Consider the following 19,620-nt stretch of genomic DNA (forward strand, 5'->3'; position numbering starts at 1 on the left):
AGCGCCGGCCTGATCCATGGCCTCAGGGGCTTTGAGTCCACGCTCGGGCCACCAGCCCCCGGACTCTTGTCTCGACCCTCCAAGTTCTCAAGAAAAGGAGGGTTTCACTCGGTGGGGTCAGCCCCCCTACCAGTGGGTGCCCACCCTGTGTGTTCGGTTCAGAACCATGTGTGTTCCCCTGTTCAGCCCATATCAGGGAACTTCCATGTGCTGGAAGTGTTTACAGTGAGAAACAGTATGAGAGCAGTGTCACCACACAGCCCCTATTACATCTCTCCCATACACTCAATAAAGGCTTCGCCCAAGTGTTTCAAAAAAAGAAAAGAACACAAAAAATCACAAAAATCCAGCACAGAGAGAGAACATCTCTCCATTAACCCCTTATGTCGCCTCTATGTTGTCCACTAGATGGCGCCATTGTATTTCAAATGAGCAACTCGGGCATAAACGCAGCAATAAGCGCTTCCCCGCTCAGGTGGGCTTCACTTGCGAGCCACACAACAGCTTGGCAGGCTGTGTCGGCTCCCGAGTGGGTGATTCGAACCATAACGAAAGGGTACAGGCTCCAGTTTGCCAGGAGACCTCCACCTTTCGGGCGGCGTATCTTTTCTCACACAGAAAAGAGCTGCACACATTCTGAAAGAAGAAATTTCTCCCTCCTCGTGAAGGGGCGATTCAAGTAGTACCCCGAGATCAATGCAATCAGGGTTTTACTCCCGCTATTTCCTAGTTCCAAAGAAGGACGGCTCTCTCCGGCCCTATTATGGATCTCAGAGTGTTAAACAAACATTTGAGGAAATACAATTTCAGAATGTTAACACACGGCACACTCAAGGCTCAATTCATCAGAACGACTGGTTCACATCAGTCGATCTGAAAGATGCCTTTTTCCACATCAATATGTACGCCCAAGACAGGAAATTTCTTCGCTTTGCCTATCAGGGCATATGCTACTAATTCACAGTCCTCCCTTTCGCCTCTCGCTGAGTCCGAGGGTGTTCTGTCTATGTAGCGAAGCGGGCTTAGCCGCTGAGAATAACGGGTCTCAGGATCCTAACATACATAGACGCATTGGTTAATCATAGCCAATTCCAGGGAAGAGGTGGTGCAAGACACTCGCCGGTGCTCACGCACATCACATCACTCGGGTTCAGAGTGAATGTGAGCAAGAGCAATTTCACACCTGCCCAGAGTGTTATATTCCTGGGTCTGGAGCTGAATTCTATCTCAATGCGCGCCTTTCACAAGAACGCTGTTCGCTCTCTAATGAATTGTCTATCACAATTCAAGGAGGGGACGAATGTGCCATATCGCAAGTGTCTCAGATTACAGGGTCTTATGGCATCAGCTATTCAAGTTTTGCCTTTGGGCCTTATGCGTATGAGGGCATTCATGAAGTGGGTTTTATCCCTCCACTTCAGCCCATTACGCGACCTCTGCCGCTCTGTCACAGTGACGCTGCGTGCACAGCAGCCTTGCGCCACTGGAGGAGTGCAGACATGTACGCACATGGGACCCCTCTCGGGCTGTTATGTTGCTAAAAGTGGTAACGACAGACGCTGCCCTAACAGGCTGGGGAGCCACTCAGGAGGGCAGGACGGTGAACGGTTCGTGGGCCGAAGCGAACTTCGCTCAGCCCACATAAATTATCTGGAGCTCATGACCGTATGGAAAGCTCTGAATCATTTTCTTCCCCGCCTGCAGGGGCATCATGTGCTCGTTCACTGCGACAATACCACTGCAGTGGCACACATCAATCGCCAGGGCGGCATGCGCCGCCAAGCTTCATGCCCTAGCTCACAGGCTTTTGGTGTGGAGCAGGCGGCACTTCCTGTCGCTACGCGCAACCCATGTTCCAGGTGTCCTGAACAGGGCGCTGGACCTTCTGTCGAGGGGGAACCCGCTCCACGGAGACTGGCGACTCCACCCCCAGATAGTGGGCATGTTGTGGGAGAAATTCGAAGGCGTAACGTAGATCTCTTCGCCGCGCAAAAACTCCCACTGTCCTATGTTCTTCTCGCTAAAGGATCGAGGACGCCGCTCGGCGTGGACGCACTTGCCCACCCGTGGCCCAAAGTGCTGCTCTCACGCGCTTCCCCTGTGCCTGTTAATTCCTACCCTGGCCAGGGTGAGAGAGCAGGGCCTGTCCCTAATTTTGATAGCACCCAGGTGGCCCAAGGCACCATGGTTGGCAGAGATAATTCCTCTTCTGCATGCCCAACCGTGGCCCCTCCCTCTTCAGCACAGACCTGCTGTCTCAGGCTTAACGGGAAATATATCACCCACACCCGACAGGGTGGCTCTGTGGGCTTGGCCCGTGAGAGGACAAACTTAAGCTCGATGGGGCTCCCCCACGGGTGGTTGCAACTATACAGAACGCTAGGGCTTCCTCCACAAGGTCCCTATATGACTGTAAGTGGCAAGTGTTTGAAGGGTGGTGTGATGAGCGTGGTTCAACATCATATCAGTGTTCAGTCTCTGATATTTTATGTTTTTACAAGACCTTATGGATAAAGGCAGGACTTTTTCCACTATTAAGGTCTACCTGGCAGCTATTTCCGCTTGTCATGTTGGGTTTGATGGCTTAACGGCAGGGCAGCACCCCTCATTCAGTAGATTTATGAAGGGTGCCCACCGCTCTCTCCCAGTTACTAGAAGGACTGTCCCTGAATGGGACCTCTCCATGGTGCTGGAGGCTTTATGTCAGCCACCTTTTGAGCCCCTGGGAGGCGCTTCCCTGAAAATTCTGTCTTTTAAGACAGCGTTGCTCCTGGCCTTAGCATCAGCTAAACGTGTCAGTGACCTACATGCACTCTCTGTTCATTCCTCGTGCACTAAATTCTCTTAGTGGAGATAAGGTTTTTCTTAAGCCTAACCCGCCTTTATGCCGAAATGCTTCCCAGCATTCTCGCAGTGAGGTAATGGAGCTTTCCGCTTTTCACCCTCCTCCTTTTTCATCTGAAGAGGATCAGAGGCTGAATGGTCTGTGTCCGGTCCGTGTCCCGCGGGCTTACTTGGATAGGACCAGTGCTTTTCGGAAGAGCAATCAGCTCTTTATCTCTTGGGCTCCTCCTCACTGGGAATCCCATTTCTAAGCAACGCCTCTCACATTGGCTTGTGGAAGCTATAATTTTGGCTTATGAATCTTCAGGAGTGCTGCCTCCAGAAGGCATCAGAGCCCACTCAACGAGGGGCATGGCCGCCTCTTGGGCTCTGTTCAGGGGAGTTTCATTGCAGGACATCTGTTCTGCTGCCAGCTGGGCTTCTCCCCATACTTTTGTACGCTACTACCGACTGGATGTAACCAGGACCCCGTAGCTCATTCTGTCCTAGGGGTGGGTTCTTCATAGCCCCTCCCCTGTTGGTTCCTTTTTCTTTATATATGTAATATATTTTATATATATATATATATATATATATATATATATATATATATATATATATATATATATATATACATATATGAAGTAGGGAAAAGGGGTAATGGGCCGGTTGGCTGTACACATTCATGTCACCGAGCATGCATTAACATTCCTGCTGGGTGTTGTCTTTACTGGGTGCTGCTGGGCTGATATTTATGTTTGTGCCACTAACATGTTTCTTCAGCTCTGCCAGTACACAGTTCTCACTTGTGTGCTTCAGGGTTGCCATGTGTGTAATTACGGACGTGTCAAGCACCGCCTCCTTGGGGCTGACCGCTCCCTTTCTGGCTTGCAGGACCTCACTGTGAGTGTATTGGGCAATCGGGGAGCTGTCCATGTCTCCCATAGGTGGATCTCGAACACGAGATGATGAAAGAGAACAATAGGTTACTCACGTAACCTCGGTTCTCTGAAACATCGAGTGGAGAGATCCACCAGCTTGCCCCGCTTGCTGCACGAGAAGCGAATATTCTTACTGAGGAGCAGCAGCGCGTGCAGATTGTTATATGCCCTTAGGTAAGGGGCGGGACCTTACCGAGCATAGGACACGCGCTTCTGTCTGTCTAGCCAGACTTGGTGCAATTGGATGCTTCTGCAGAGGTCAGGTACGGATGCCCTTCCCATAGGTGGATCTCTCCACTCGATGTTTCAGAGAACCGGGGTTACGTGAGTAACCTATTGTTACAGTAATCCAGACGGGCAAAAATAAATGCATGGATGACCTTTACAAGGTCCTTTAATGACAAGAACGGCTTGACTTTAGTTAAAAGTCTCAATTGAAAAAAGCTAGTCACAACAGAATTGATCCGTTTAGCCTAGATTGTTCACAAACGGTTTGTGGAAAAGGAGCCAACTGCCCCGAATTAACATAGGCCGGGCTAGCAGAATCAGAGGGACCAACATAATTATCTCAGATTGTGTCATTAAGGCTTAAACATTTTTAAAGACATCCACGATTTCATCCTCTAGACAGGCCAGCGAAGGTTCTAGTGTATTACCATCATTTATTTTCAAAGGTAAGTACATTTGAGTATTATCTGCATAACAATTAATAGATGCGCCATATTTCCTAAAGGAAGCATATAAAGCGAAAACAGTACAAGAGCCAGAAAAGAGCCCTGAGGAATGCCACAGGTGAGAGGGGCTAAGACAGATGGAAATTCACCAAAAGAAACTGAGAAGCTTCTGTTTGAGATATAAGATTTAAACCAGCTTAGAGCATTACCAAGGATGCCTGCACACAGCTCATGGCGTTAGATAAGGATGCAATGATCCACGGTATCAAAGGCAGTGCTAAGCACCAAAATCGCAGAGTTCCCAGAATCAACAGTTAAAATAATATCGTTAAAATCTTTTAAAAGGGCAGATTCAGTGCCGTGTTGAGTAAAACCGGACTGGAATCCTTAAAATGTTTTATTTGTTATCTAAAAAAAGGACAAGGTACTGCTTTCCCTAAGATTTTTGAGATAAAAGGTCATTTATAAATAGGTCTAAAATTGGAGAGAACGGTCGTATCAAGGTTAGGTGTTTTAAGGAGAGGCTGCACTACAAGCAAGTCAGTCCACTGTCGGCCATATTGGGAACGCTCTCTGGATTTCCAGTTATGCCAGTGCAGCTCCTATCTACTTGAATGGAGAAAGACCAAAATCTCAAAAGCGGTTGGTCAAGATTACGATCAAAGGTCATTATTTACAATCAGCAATAAAATCTGACAATACTGGAATCGTGTAATGTGATTCTTTACCTCATATTTACGGTAAAACACGCAATTTTCCCAGCACATTCTCGAGGCGATTGACAGGTGATGTCTATATCTTAAAGGTGATTGGCTCTTTTAACTGTAAGGCGGGACCTCCTTTCTACATCCGTTGACCGTTGGGCCCTAGAGCTCCTTGGTTGAGCATTCCAATTTCTCCCATACATTTTAATAGAAGTGGACAGTCTCTGCTAAATAGTCTCTGCTATAGATCGCTCCCATTATAATGAATGAAGCTGCGCAACTCATTTACATTTTGTCTTTTAGCAGACGCTTTAATCCAAAGTGACTTATCATATTTTGTCGAACAATAGTGAACGATATCTGCAGTATCGCTGCCAAGATCTCATAGCAGCTGGTATAGTATAGAAGCTAGCGCAGAAGAAAGAGACACAAAAGGAAAGTTTATTTTTAAATAATAAAACACCTTACCTTGTCTGCACGTCACATGCTCACAGAATTATCAGCTTCACTGATTATAATAGGAGCTATGCAATATTCCTGACTTTTCCGCTGAGGAAATAATCGTGAGCAGATAAACTACACTTTCATCACGTAGACGCACGCGGCCAGGGTCAACAACGTATCTGGATAAGACATTTCAGGTAAACTAACTCAAGAGTCTTATGTACAGGCTCTGGTAATGCCAGATCCTTGGATTATTTTTCAGTTCTTGCACATATATTGTTTGTTCGGTTTTAAAATTGTGCAATAGTCATTTTATTTTGACAGTGCTTGGTTATAAATATGCCACTACAGGAAATGCTTCAGGACCAGACATGCTGTAATTGTTATAAATGCCATCTGAATGCATAAACTAATAAGGGTGAAACTGCAAAAGGGAGTTATATTTTGGTCTGTTCTTACACAAAATTGATTGAATCGCTACACAAGACATTGATTAAACCATTGGAGTCATACTGATTACTTTTATGCTGCATTTATGTGCTTTTTGGAGCTTCAAAGTTCTGGTCACCATTCACTTGCATTGTAAGGACCTACAGAGCAGAGATATTCTTCTAAAAATCTTCATTTCTGTCTGGGATGACTTCAGGGTGAGTAAATGATGAGATAATTTTCCTTTAAGGACAACTGTACAATTCCTATTCTTCCCTTGATATTTTTTTTAAATATTTCTTAATTTTAAAGACGCGAAATTAAATCTTTACCATGTCAAGACCTCGCTTAATTTCACTGTCAGCGAGAGACCAATCAGAGCGCAGAGGCCAGACGCAAACCACCAATCAGAGCGCAGAGGCCAGACGCGAACCACCAATCAGAGCGCTAGAAATTCGCACGTCCGTTTACTGAATACGTTATTGCACAGCATTATAAATGAATCCACTACCAAAACCCTTCAAACCGCATTTAGCTTATTTACATAAACAAAAGTACATATTCTCAAGAGTCCAAGACGCATTTCGCGGGACCATTACTACGTGCAGAAATATCTCTAAGTTAATTTATGTAATAAATAAAAGACTAAGACTGATTATTACCATACATTTCAAGGTTAAAGTCGCTTCTGTGTAATATTAGCATTGCCAATTTACCACCGCCCATATTGTGCTGTCACGTGGTGATAAATAACGTTAGTGTGTATAAATGAACTGCTGTGAACTTACAAGTATGTCAGACAGACAGCAATCTCTTCTCAGACCAGCCCTGTATTGTGTTAGAGGGGAGATCCGATATTTAATGTGCTATGCATCGTCCTGCATCCATAGATCCCAGTCCTCCAGCCCCTGTACTCCTCTTTTCTTCAGCAACCCTGCTCCAGTCACAGTCCTAGTCCTAGTCTTAGTCCCCTTCAGAGCTTTCAACTGTGAGCAGAAAAAGATTTTGACATCATATCTCAAGTTAAAATGGCCGATTCAGGAGATGCGTGGACGCGCATGCTGTTTTGCGTGAACGCGCTTGAGTTTTGATTTATCATGTTTATGGATTAGTTGGATAAATTTGCTCGTGTTAACGAATGATGAATAAACTGTGAACGAGATATTACTGTCTGAGTGTGTTGGGGCTATATATGTTTTCTCCTTCATTTTCAATTCAGTCTTTATGACGTTTTATTAAAAATCATTATAGGCCTATTCTTATATTGACCTACTAATTAAGTAGTTCACCCAAACATTCTCTCATCATTTACTCGCCCTCATGCCATTCCAGATGTGTATGACTTACTTTCTTTTGCAGAACACAAATAAAGATTTTTACAAGAATATCTCAGCTCTGTAGGTCCATACAATGCAAGTGAATGGTGACCAGACCTTTGAAGCTCATAAAGCACATAAAGACTGCATAAAAGTAACCCATAAGACTCAAGTGGGTTAATCAATGTCATCTGAAGTGATCAAATCGGTTTTGGGTTAGAACAGATCAAAATGTAACTTTACCGCAGTCTCCTTGGCAATCATGATTTCAAGCTCGATTACACTTCCAATAGCACCATCTAGTGATCGGCGCATAATTGAGCTTGAAATCATGATTACCAAGGAGACCACAATGGTAAGATGTACCGTGAAAAGGGAGTTTTATTTTGGTCTGTTCTCACCTAAAACCGACTGGATCATTTCAGAAGACATGGTCTGGGCTGGTCAAAAGTGGAGATTAATAGTAAAAAATGACTTAAATTTGGATCTGTTTCTCACCCAAACCTATCATATCACTGCTAAAGACATAGATTTAACTACTATAGTTGTAGATTAATTTAATGTTGCCTTGATATGCTTTTTTCGTAGCTTTAAACATCTGGTCACCATTCACATGATTTGTATGGACCTACAGAGCTGAGATATTCTTCTAAATATCTTAATTTGTGTTCAGCAGAAGAAAGAAAGTCACACATCTGGGATGGCATCAGGGTAAGTAAACTATTATTATATTTTTGTGTGAACTATTTTATTTCTTTAACATTACTTAATAGAAATTAAGTAAAAAAAAATAACACAAACTTTTTTCTTCTGAGGTCTAAATAAGGAAATAATCACAACTGATATTAATATAATTGTAGTTAGCAATTTAGCATGATGACGCTGCGTCATCAAAAAATGACTTTTTTCAAATAGTGAGTGCTGTTTTTTTTTACATCAGTAATGTCCTGAGTATACTAAACTAGACAGTTGAATGCCACGTTGGTTAATTAAAGCACCAATTTCCTTCCGAAACAGCTAAATCTTGTACATTTTTTCCAAACTTTTGGCCGCCAGTGTATATACACAAAGACTATTTCTTGATTGTTTTTCTTACTGTGTGGCGCAGGAGGTCGAGCGCGCGCACTGCTCACAGACACGCGCTGGAGTGACGCGGAGGCGCGCACGTGACGTCTCGCAGCCGGCTTTTCTCCCCGCTCCTCCTTGCGCAGCTGCTGCACTGGTCTGCAGACATGGCGAACGTCGCAGACACCAAACTGTACGACATCCTCGGAGTGTCTCCCTCAGCCACCGAAAACGAGCTCAAAAAGGTAGAAAACAGCCGCTTGCGCACATCGCATCACACCGTAATGAAATTAACGATACGCGTGACGCTGCTTGTTTTCCTGGTCGCGTGCTGCTGTGATCCTCCAGTGTGGCCTTTGTTTTGGTTTTGGGGAGAAATAAGAAAGAACCGAGGTTAAATACGTAATTTTCATGCTATTTGTTTTATATGTAGCTTTAAGTGTCCTCTGTTTGAATGCATTGACTGTTGAGATCATCTGTCAGGTGCTGCAGACATCTGAATATGAAGGTGCTTCTTGATGTTCAAGAGCATCACGGTGGATGAGAACGCAAGGAGATGCTTAACTTACCAGCTGCTTTGCTGAATTTGAGCTTATATCTGATATGCAGTAAGTTAGAAAGGGTTAACTGATCCCCTGTAATGTCAAAATCCCATTTGAAGCTATTCTAGGAACCAGTGTTGGGTGTAATGCATTACTAAGTAATTAAATTACTTTTCCATTGAAAATAAAGTAAGGGATTACTCTTAATTTTTCAGTCATTTAATTACAGTTACTTCTGATGTAATTGTGTTAAATACTGTGTAGACTCAAGATCATTTCTATATAAAACAATGGTGAAATAAAAATTCTAATTTAACGCCGCCCCTTTAAATGTTCTGGCCAGTTCATGAATAATTAATTCGATTTTATATGATTTATTGTATAATTTTTTGGGAACTGGATTTTCAGAAAACTCATCCAAGACTATGTTTAATGCACACCGTTTTAATGAGCGGTCGACCGAGATTGGATTTTGCCAATACAGATAACTAAGGTGGTCGAGAAGGATGTAGTCTCTCAATTAAGATTAATTGAATATTAATAATTTAAAAAACAATTTATCAAACTGCAGGACTATTTAAAGGGAGTATTCTGTATTTAATGCAAGTTAAGCGCAGTCAACAGCATCTGTGGCATAAAATTGATTGCCACAAAAATTATATTTACATTAAAAATCGCAGTTACAAAAAAGGCATTTTTATTGGAATTGAATGGGGCCGGTTCATAAACACTAAAATACACATAATTGTATAAGTATAGGAACAGGATTTGAACATTATACATAATTTTGTGTGATAAAATCGCTTATTAACTTTATCTGTGTAAGGTTATAATTTTGTTGTCATTGCAACAAAATGCTATAATCCCGGTATTCGATTTAACTTTACACAGATGTGGTTAATAAGGGATTTTATCTCACAAAAATCATGTAAGCACATATAACCTTTACACCTTGTGTCTATACTTCTAAAACGTTGTGTATTTGAATGTTTATGGACTGACTCCATTCACTTCCATTGTAAGTACATCACTCGAACCGTTTAATCAGGGGCGGTAATAAATATTATGCCAGAAATGCTGTTGATGGAGCTTAACTTTAACACTGAACCTGGAATATTCCTTAAAGTGAACTGCAAAAAAGCTAAAAGGCGTGGTGAAAAAACATACGTACATGCATATATTTTAACCTAAAATCTTGATGTTCCATGTTATTTTTCAATGACACAGAAGTTCTGAATGGCGCATGCCTGTGTGAAACTTGTTGCCATGGTGCCTGTTTGTTGTCAGGGGTTGCCAGAGCATTGCTATTCGGTTGCTGTTTAAACCCCCTAACCCTACAGTGAAAACATTATTTTGTGGTGTAGTAAATATAGAAGATGAAGTACTTTCTACATGGAATAAATTGGCTTATGCGTAAATGTGAAAATATTATGAAAATTCTACATTTGTCCTCAATTCAAACATGTAAAAATGAATGCTCTAACTTATAATTAAATATTATTTGTGTTTGTTTGTAGGGATGCACAATTAATCAAAATGAAATCGATCTTTTGTGATTTATTAAATTACATTACACTCACCCTCCTAAACCTCACTCCCATCCGGGTCACGGCACCAATGTGACACTCTTGTTCTACCCGCTCCGTAAGGGACTCGAACCTAGGTCTCCGGCGTGGGGGCGGATGCTCTAACAAGGAGGCTAAAGGCTACAGCCTCTAGCGTCAGTCGCTAGTGCACCTCTTGAGGTCAGGAGAGGGAGGTTTACACAATGCACAGCTATCTACCAGCTGGCTCCCGTTACACTCACCCCCCTAAACCTCACTTCCATCCGGGTCATGGCACCAATGTGACACTCTTGTTCTACCCGCTCCGTACGGGACTCGAACCTAGGTCTCCGGCGTGGGGGCGGATGCTCTAACAAGGAGGCTAAAGGCTACAGCCTCTAGCGTCAGCTTCTAGCGTCAGTCGCTAGTGCACCTCTTGAGGTCAGTCGCTGAGGTTTACACACTGCACAGCTATCTACCAGCTGGCTCCCGTTACACTTACGTGCGCTAAATGCTTTATTTAAGCTAAACTGGCGCATCCTGCATGAAGCGTTTTTGATTATTGTCTGCGGTAGCAGCATCTCAGTCTCCGCAAGGCACAGGTATCATAATAATGTCGCAGAATACAAGATGGGGTATAATTCAAACATCTTTATTAAATGATTGCTGAGCAAACAGCATAAACAATAGCACATGTAGAGTCCTCTTCTTCTGTCATATGTTTACCTCACGAGAGAGTGCGTCGCCCTTATTACACTCCCCGTGGAAACAAGTGAAAGCGGAACTAATATTACCAACATCCCAAATATTTAAAATGACACCAATGGGTTATCAGTTCAACTTCAGTTTGACATTAAGCCTCATTCTATAGGACTGTCTTATATACAGTAAAGAATAATTTGTATAGGCCTACTAGTTTTTAAGGCCTAGAATAAAGAGTATATATTTATATAACAGTGACATTGAGCAGAAATCTTACATGCAGTTTTGACAGAGCTGCTGATAAAAAGTTTAATGATCAGCATCGATTGATGAGATGAAAATTGGAGATCAGTATCGGATGTTAAAATCCTGATTGGAGCATCCCTAATATACAAGTTGACTGTTTAAAAAACTAATGATGATGATGATTAGTGGGCTGAGATCCTGTCACAAAATGGACAAAAACAGGTACACGGATGATGGTAACATTTGAATATGAAGAAGACTTTTTCACTGTTTATATATTTATTTGTTTGTGGTTGAACTGAAAAAAGGTCTCAGTTTGGTTCTTTTTAAGAGGGCTCAAATGTGAAAACCCCAGCAGCCTTTTTACAGTTGAACATGTGGAAAACATTACCATCATAATCGCAGTTCAAATGGCAATCGCAATATTTTTCTAAATAATCGCAATATGACTTTTTGTCCAAAATCATGCAGCCCTAATTGTTTGTTATTTTTTACAATGCGTCATCATGTATCAATCCTATAGTAGAAAACGTTGCCAGCTTAATTCAAAAATTTGAGTAACTTTTACTGGTAAATTTACTTGGTGTTCCCAGCATGCACTGGTCTTGAATAATGAATAGGCTAAGCTTGCATGGTTTTACTGTGTGTGTCATGACTTCCACCTCTGTAGAAAAATCACTCTCAAAGTCTTTGGGTTTTGATGCCAGAAGATAGACTTTATTTTCAGAGATAAAAAAGCCGAGTTGTCTGCTGAGCAACTGTAGCAACTGGGTTTATACCAAGCGTGCCGCACAAGCCCTCAAAAGTGAAGCCAAAACGTCTCTATCGCCCCCCGGTGGCTGGTCCTAGTATAGGTCATAAACCCCGCCTCCCCATGTTATTCAATGGGACGTGAGACCAACTAAACAATTAAATTACACTTCACATATCTTTTTTCCAAAGATAGTTTCTGTCATTTACTGTCGTTTCTATCACGTTGATGTCATTTCAAGTGTTTGTTTTCAAAATAAGTTTGTTTTTAGTTATTTGATGCTATAAAAACGGTGCTGTGACATCATGATTGACAGCTGTGATTGACAGGTTCTCTGAGCGAAGTAGTCACTGAAGCACCAACTGACTTTTTTTCGGGATCTTCGGAGGACTGAGGAGATTGGAGCTTTAAATTGAATATCTAAATTTCTATAATTATTTCACACCGTCATAAGTCAAAAGTCAAAAGTGCAGGGGCGTGTGCTTGCGATTGATTCAACGAGAGTGAGGGCGGGGCCTTGATTTCGCGGCTTTACTTCCCGCTCACTACTGCGCAGGTCTGATCCAGAAAACGCAACTGCGCAGACTCAAGTCCCAAGATGTCAGCGCCATATCGGGACACTGGCGGCTTCAGTTCTCACCAATGGAAAAGAGCGAAGGGGCGTCGTCCATCTTTTTTTACAGTCTATGGTTTATACCCACTTATATGCATATGATCTACCAAGACGTGGCTAATACGTTCCATGTCACTATCATTTATAGAGGTGTGAATCTTCACTAGTCTCACGAAAGGATTACGATTCAAAGGGTAACCAAGAAAAAAATATTTAAATGTAAACATCACCAACATCTCCCGAACTGCTGCCTTGTCATTATTTTCTTTGGTGTTTTCCCTCGTTGTGTGTAAATCCGTGCAATTATGGGTGCGAGCTCATCTTTCATGTTGTCTGTTGGCTTCTTATTGTGAATTAACTCTCCCGTTGCTATGTGCATGGGTTTGTGTAAGAATTTCGGGATCGTAGTTTCATTCGGGCACAAATGGTCATGTGTTTGATGCAGCTGGTCATGTTTGTGCAGTGTGCACTTTAGTGTATGCACTTATCTCTTTATGCACGTCTTTGTTTCCACATCTGTCTTTGGCATGCACCACTGCTCTGCCGTGATTTAAACTGAACTCCGAATCGATTCTGAATCTTTTGAAAATTGATTCAGAATCGTTTGAGTATTTGAAACCATTTACAGTGCACTTATTACAGGGACAATCCCCCCCGGAGCAACCTGGAGTTAAGTGCCTTGCTCAAGGACACAATGGTGGTGGCCGTGGGGCTCGAACCAGTGACCTTCTGATTAACAGACCTGTGCTTTAGCCCACTACGCCACCACCACACCATGCATGCAAATAAAGTCAGTAAACCACCAAGAATTGTGTGTAGCCTTTACTTGAAAATATGGTCAGATCGATTTTAGAGCAATTTCAGCATGGAATTTATTTCCTAGGATTTTTCAAGTAATCCCCACTCCAAAGAATTCGGTAACACTTTCTATGAAGCCCAAATTTATAATGCATTGTAAAGGCATTCACAGTGTCTCATAACACAGTGTTTCCCAACCACTGTGCCGCAGCACACTAGTGTGCCGTGAAAGATGATACAATTCCACAAAATAAATAAATGCATGAAAAAAATTATAATTTCAGGGATCCAAACTCGCCTTTCGGAGCAATTTGCTGTTTTGAAACCATAATTGGTCACGTTTGTGATTGTGAAGATCAATGATTAATATGCAAAAGTGAGTGATATTTATACATGTAAAGGGTCATCACATGACTCGCGTCAGTGCTGCAATATATATATACACACACACACACACACACACACACATATAACTTGTGCATTATACTCTTAAGGTATAACTATGAATAGGCAAATACTATAATGTATTATTATTAAGTTCTAACATGTTATAAGGTGTATTATGAGACATTACTAATGCATTATAAATATGGGCTTCATAGAAAGTGTAACCAGATTGTATAAAGGCAATGGTAATAGTGTCTGACCACTAATTAGTGACATTTTTGTATTTCCAGGCATACCGGAAATTAGCAAAAGAGTACCACCCAGATAAGAACCCCAATGCGGGTGACAAGGTGAGTTCTCATTTTAATGGAAATGTGAGTCGTGAAAGCCATTAATGAAGTTATATATAGAATATTTGTTGCTCTAGTTTAAGGAGATCAGCTTTGCATACGAGGTTCTGACTAACCCAGAGAAGAAGGAACTGTACGACCGGTATGGGGAACAGGGCTTGCGTGATGGAGGCGGTGGTGGAGCTGGAATGGAGGACATCTTCTCTCACATCTTTGGTGGAGGTCTGTTCAGCTTCATGGGCGGCCAGAGCAGCAGGAGCCGAAACGGCGGTCGGCGGAGAGGAGAAGACATGATACATCCACTCAAGTGAGTCAACAGAGCCTTTGTTTTTACCTGCACTAAGAATCAAGTTAAAGAGAGGTGGTGGTGTGGCTTTATGGTTCAAGAGCTGGGCTGGTAACCCAAGAGTTGTCGGTTCAAACCTGGCAAAACCAACAGTATGTGCTTTTGATGCCAACCAATATAATCAACATTGTGAATATCACGTTGATTTTAATGTAGTTAGAAACTAAGAAAAAGTAGTCTGCACTAACAAGAGAATTAACAAATAAGTTAGTGCCATCTCTGATTAATCGCAAATAAATTTGGAAAGTTTGATTCCTTTCCTTGAAGCGATTCTCTGTTTCAAAATACTGATTTAATAATTTCTTTGCATCATCTCTTATCAAGTCACTTTATGACACTTTACATGCATGCAAAAAATATGTGTAGGTAAATATTTCTGTTTTTTTCCCCACTTTTTTTTTAAAAACCTTTTTTTATCCCCTTTTCTCCCCAATTTGGCATGCCCAATTACCAATGCTCTATAGGACTAATCTCAGTTGGCTCCGCATCTGAGACCGTCAATCCGTGCATCTTAACACGTGCTTGTTGAGCACGTTACCGTGGAGACATGTCGCGTGTGGAGGCTTCACGCTATTCTCTGCGGACAACTCGCCACGCCCCACCGAGAGCGAGAACCACGTTATATCGCGACCACGGGGAGGTTACCCCATGTGGCTCTACCCTCCCTAGCAACCGGGCCAATTTGGTTGCTTAGGAGAACTGGCTTTTGCTTTTGTTATATTACAGGGTTTTTCCTGGCTCAAAATGGGGCGGAGGTGGCACCATACTGATCCAAAAATGTACGATAAGAACATGTAAACATTGGCTTTGCGTTAATACACTCCTAATGACCTGGCAACTGAATACTAGTGTTAATTTTGTCATCTGTTTTTTTTATTTAGTCTTAGTCCTGTGTCAAATGTCCATTTTAGTTTTTATCATATTTAATCAACCTTATCTTATTTTTATTTAGTTTTTTGTCAAGTTTTAGTTGACAAAGTCTGGGCATTTTAATGTAGTTTTAGTTCATGAAAACTGTAAACATTTGTAGCCATAAGAGTATTATTGATAAGCATTTGTCAATCTAGTCTATCCAAAACCAATATTTTATTGTTGTTGTCATTTTAGTGTTATTTTTCACATAAGATTGATCATATCATGATGATCTCATCAATGATGCTACATGTTGCGAGCTGCAGACAGCGGGGATGAGAGACGAGCATCTCAATTTCCAGCCTATTACAAGACTACTTTTCCAAATAAATAAATGGACATGAAACATTGATTTAAGTTGAAATAATTTTATTAGCTTGTAGAGATCGCGTCATGACCGAAAGAACTAGGTCGCGAGTACAAGCGGCCGAAATGGGCTTCCTCAGAAGGGTGGCGGACTTCTCCCTTAGAGATAGGGTGAGGAGCTCAGTCATCCGTGAGGAGCTTGGAGTAGAGCCGCTGCTCCTTTGCGTCGAAAGGAGTTTCAGGCATGTCCAGCTGGGAGGAGGCCTCGGGGAAGACCCAGGATTAGGTGGAGAGATTACATCTCCACACTGGCCTTTGAATGCCTCGAGGTCCCCCAGTCAGAGCTGGTTAATGTGGCTCGGGATAGGGAAGTTTGGGGCCCCCTGCTGGAGCTGCTGCCCCCACGACCCGACCTCGGATAAGCGGTTGAAGATGGATGGATGTAGAGATCGCACAGTGATCCAAGAACTAGTAAAGATGGCTCGCAATACCCGGATGAGCGGTCTGACACGTGGATGTGCGGTTGTTACTCAGAAATATTAGACCACTAGATGGCGCCATTGACCAATCAGAATGGAGTATACTAGAGAGTCATATAATAAAAGAGATATAACTTTGGTATAAGGTTGATGCAACTTCTAATATGTTATTTTTATTCCTGTAAAGAGTGTCTTTGGAAGATCTGTACAACGGAAAAACAACTAAACTACAACTCAGCAAGAATGTACTCTGCAGTGCCTGCAGTGGGTGAGTGTGTTTTGTTTGTTAGACACATTTTCTGGACCGACTTAAAGGTTAAAATCAAGATATTACACTTGTTGTAGAATTTACCACAGTTCTGTTCTCTTCTTCTTAGTCAAGGGGGTAAAACAGGGGCTGTGCAGAAATGTGCCACGTGTAGGGGCCGTGGCATGCGGATCATGATCAGACAGCTGGCCCCTGGTATGGTACAGCAGATGCAGTCTGTATGCACTGACTGCAATGGAGAGGGTGAGAATTCAGTACTACATTTGTTTGTGTATATACAGTATAGTGAACATAATGTGTGGTGGTCCAGGCTGAGATATGTGCATGAATTCAACGTTTCAATGCTTGTTTGTGTTTGTAGGGGAGGTGATCAATGAGAAAGATCGCTGTAAAGAGTGTGAGGGCCGTAAGGTGAGTAAGGAGGTGAAGGTTTTGGAGGTGCACGTGGATAAAGGAATGAAACATGGACAGAAGATCACATTCACTGGAGAAGCAGACCAGTCACCCAACACAGAGCCTGGAGACATAATACTGGTGCTGCAGGAGAAAGAGCATGAGGTAACACAGGCACCATGTGCATGGTCAATGGTAGTCTAGCACACCCATGAACCATATGATGCATATTGCAAAAATGGTAGTAGCCTTACTTCTGGTAGTCAGGTGGGTGTACAGTCCTTTTTTTAGTCTGTAGGGGTCATTCTGTCTCAACTAGTGGCACCCTTGGTCATTTTAAATGTTGGCCAGATGACCTTTTTCCTTTCTGAAGTGGCTCAGAATAAGCTTCAATGTGGACCAGACTTTATGCTGATAGTCAAAAGTCTGGCTATACAAGACTGGGTTGATTATAAACAAAGTGAGATAAGCGAATCGCATCATCTGTGTTATCCTTGTGTCGCAGGAGTTCCGTCGTGATGGCAATGACCTGCACATGGCTCACAAGATTGGCCTGGTGGAGGCACTCTGCGGTTTTCAGTTCATGCTCACGCACCTCGACGGACGACATCTCGTCATCAAATATCCCCCAGGCAAAGTCATAGAGCCAGGTGAGCGAAACTGGTTTTCGTCAGTGGCTGCTTGTGTCCTTTTCAGTGCGAGTGGCTGTTTAATTTCATGATAATACTCTTGTGTTGCGTTGTCAGGTTGTACAAAGGTCGTCCGAGGGGAAGGAATGCCTCAGTACAGAAACCCATTCGAGAAAGGAGATCTGTACATCAAATTTGACATCCAGTTTCCTGAGAACGGCTGGATCAGCACAGAGAAACTAACGGTGCGTTTTCGAAACACCAAACACGTGTAACAGTTCTGTTCTACAACAATTGCTTCCAGTATACTTTGACGTTAGCCAATATATATATACACCGCTGATTAACCTTCCTATTCTGTTAAAGATGGGCCACTTTGATGTTTGTTTGTTCTTTTGGGATTTACATATACAGTTCTCGATTTCACCATTTGCATATGCACATTTATGTAGCTGCACTACTGTAAAACCTGCACTTCTATTAGTTGAAACATGAAATAAATGTGTATATATATAAATTAGTGTTGTCTAAAGTACCGACTTCGGTACCAGGTCGGTACTGAAATTTTTAAAATGTGACGCTTTGAGCGCTGTTGAGCGGAATCGTAAACACCTCTGATTGGCCATTGTGTTCACGCGCTCATCGGATATGTCTGTGATTGGCTACAATGATCAGCGCTTCAAAAACATGTGGTAAATATACATCAATGACGCTCTTCACCGAGCGCTTGCACAGATACACACGGGAGCGTTTGAAAGCAGGACCGGTCCGCTGATAGACGGCTGCTTGTGCTTTCAAAATCTCCCACTCCCGTTTTTAAAAAAACTTTCAAACACTTCTGTGTACTCCCAAACGCTCCCGTGCGTTGATCATTGTAGCCAATCACAGACATATCCGATGAGCGCGTGAACACAATGGCCAATCAGAGGTGTTTACGATTCCGCTCAACAGCGCTCAAAGCGTCATATTTTTTAAATTTCAGTACCGACTTGGTATCGAAGTCGGTACTTTTGACAACACTAATATAAATATCAGAATGTGTCATGTACTGGGGCCAGATTTCTGCCATCTGGTGAAAAGAGAAAAAATGACATGACTTGAAAATCATGTTATGACAATAATAGCCAGTAGATGGCGGCAGTGTTCTATGCAGCCTCCTACTGTGTAGTGATTCTACATTTTATCACAAGCTATGAATAAATAAATAAATTGCTTTGTGTTTTAGTGAAACCAGTTTACACCAGTATGTCTGTGTGTGTGTGTGTGTGTCTGCATGATTTATAATCTCGGCCCTTTGTTTGTTCTGCACTGTGGCTTTTTTGGGTCTTTCCCATTGATTTCTCATGACCGGTCAGTTTTTACGGCCACTTGGACTTCTCGAATCAAGTCAAAATTCTAAAATCTAAATCAGAAAAAGTTCATTACAATTTGCAACTCTAGTGCTAAATTAATTTAGCAATATTCTAATAAGCATAAACATAGTGCACAAATATATTTGGTGAAATAGTCTATTTTCAGTTAACTAATAATGTTTGGTTTTGAACGAAATGTGTATAATTAAGCGTGGATGTGTCTATATTTACATAGGAGTTAGAGGATCTGTTGCCATCGCGAATAGAGGTTCCCGTCATCTTGGCTGATGCAGAGGAAGTTGACCTGCAGGACTTTGACCTCAGTCAGGGGTCATCTAGTGGTCAGCGGCGTGAAGCGTACAATGACAGCTCCGATGAGGAGGGGGGTCCACATGGACCGGGGGTGCAGTGCGCCCACCAATAATCCAGAAGGTGTTTTTGGAAATGTTATGATTCCCTTTTGTTGGACAGATTCAAAGACCTCCAAACCATTCATCACATAGTATAGTGGACCGAACTCACATGCGCGCACACACACATATACACACACACACACACACACACACACACACACACACACTCTCTCTCTCAAAAGTAAGACTGGAT

The 19,620-nt window shown here is 42.4% G+C and overlaps 2 protein-coding genes and 1 pseudogene across 2 annotated transcripts in view; 2 read left to right on the forward strand and 1 right to left on the reverse strand.

The window, feature by feature from the left end:
• The window catches only part of LOC127623211 (serine/threonine-protein phosphatase 6 regulatory subunit 2-like), a 33,236-nt gene extending 26,199 nt beyond the window's left edge, over positions 1-7,037 (reverse strand). The window contains exon 1 of the mRNA XM_052097541.1: positions 6,804-7,037. The gene's annotated coding sequence lies outside the window, so the exon portion shown is untranslated. The remainder of the gene's footprint in view (positions 1-6,803) is intronic.
• On the forward strand, positions 1,339-3,318 carry LOC127623074 (uncharacterized; annotated as a pseudogene).
• Positions 7,038-8,488: 1,451 nt separating the features above from the next.
• On the forward strand, positions 8,489-19,616 carry LOC127623403 (dnaJ homolog subfamily A member 2-like). The gene is made up of 9 exons (XM_052097863.1): positions 8,489-8,641; positions 14,270-14,329; positions 14,407-14,636; positions 16,560-16,640; positions 16,750-16,883; positions 17,002-17,198; positions 17,539-17,683; positions 17,780-17,907; positions 19,250-19,616. Exons 1-9 carry the CDS (start codon positions 8,564-8,566, stop codon positions 19,436-19,438), a joined length of 1,242 nt encoding a protein of 413 aa, XP_051953823.1. The 5' UTR covers positions 8,489-8,563; the 3' UTR covers positions 19,439-19,616.
• The last annotated feature ends 4 nt before the right edge of the window (positions 19,617-19,620 follow it).

The sequence above is a fragment of the Xyrauchen texanus genome, chromosome 29, assembly GCF_025860055.1.
Source record: "Xyrauchen texanus isolate HMW12.3.18 chromosome 29, RBS_HiC_50CHRs, whole genome shotgun sequence".
NCBI classification, from domain to species: domain Eukaryota; kingdom Metazoa; phylum Chordata; class Actinopteri; order Cypriniformes; family Catostomidae; genus Xyrauchen; species Xyrauchen texanus.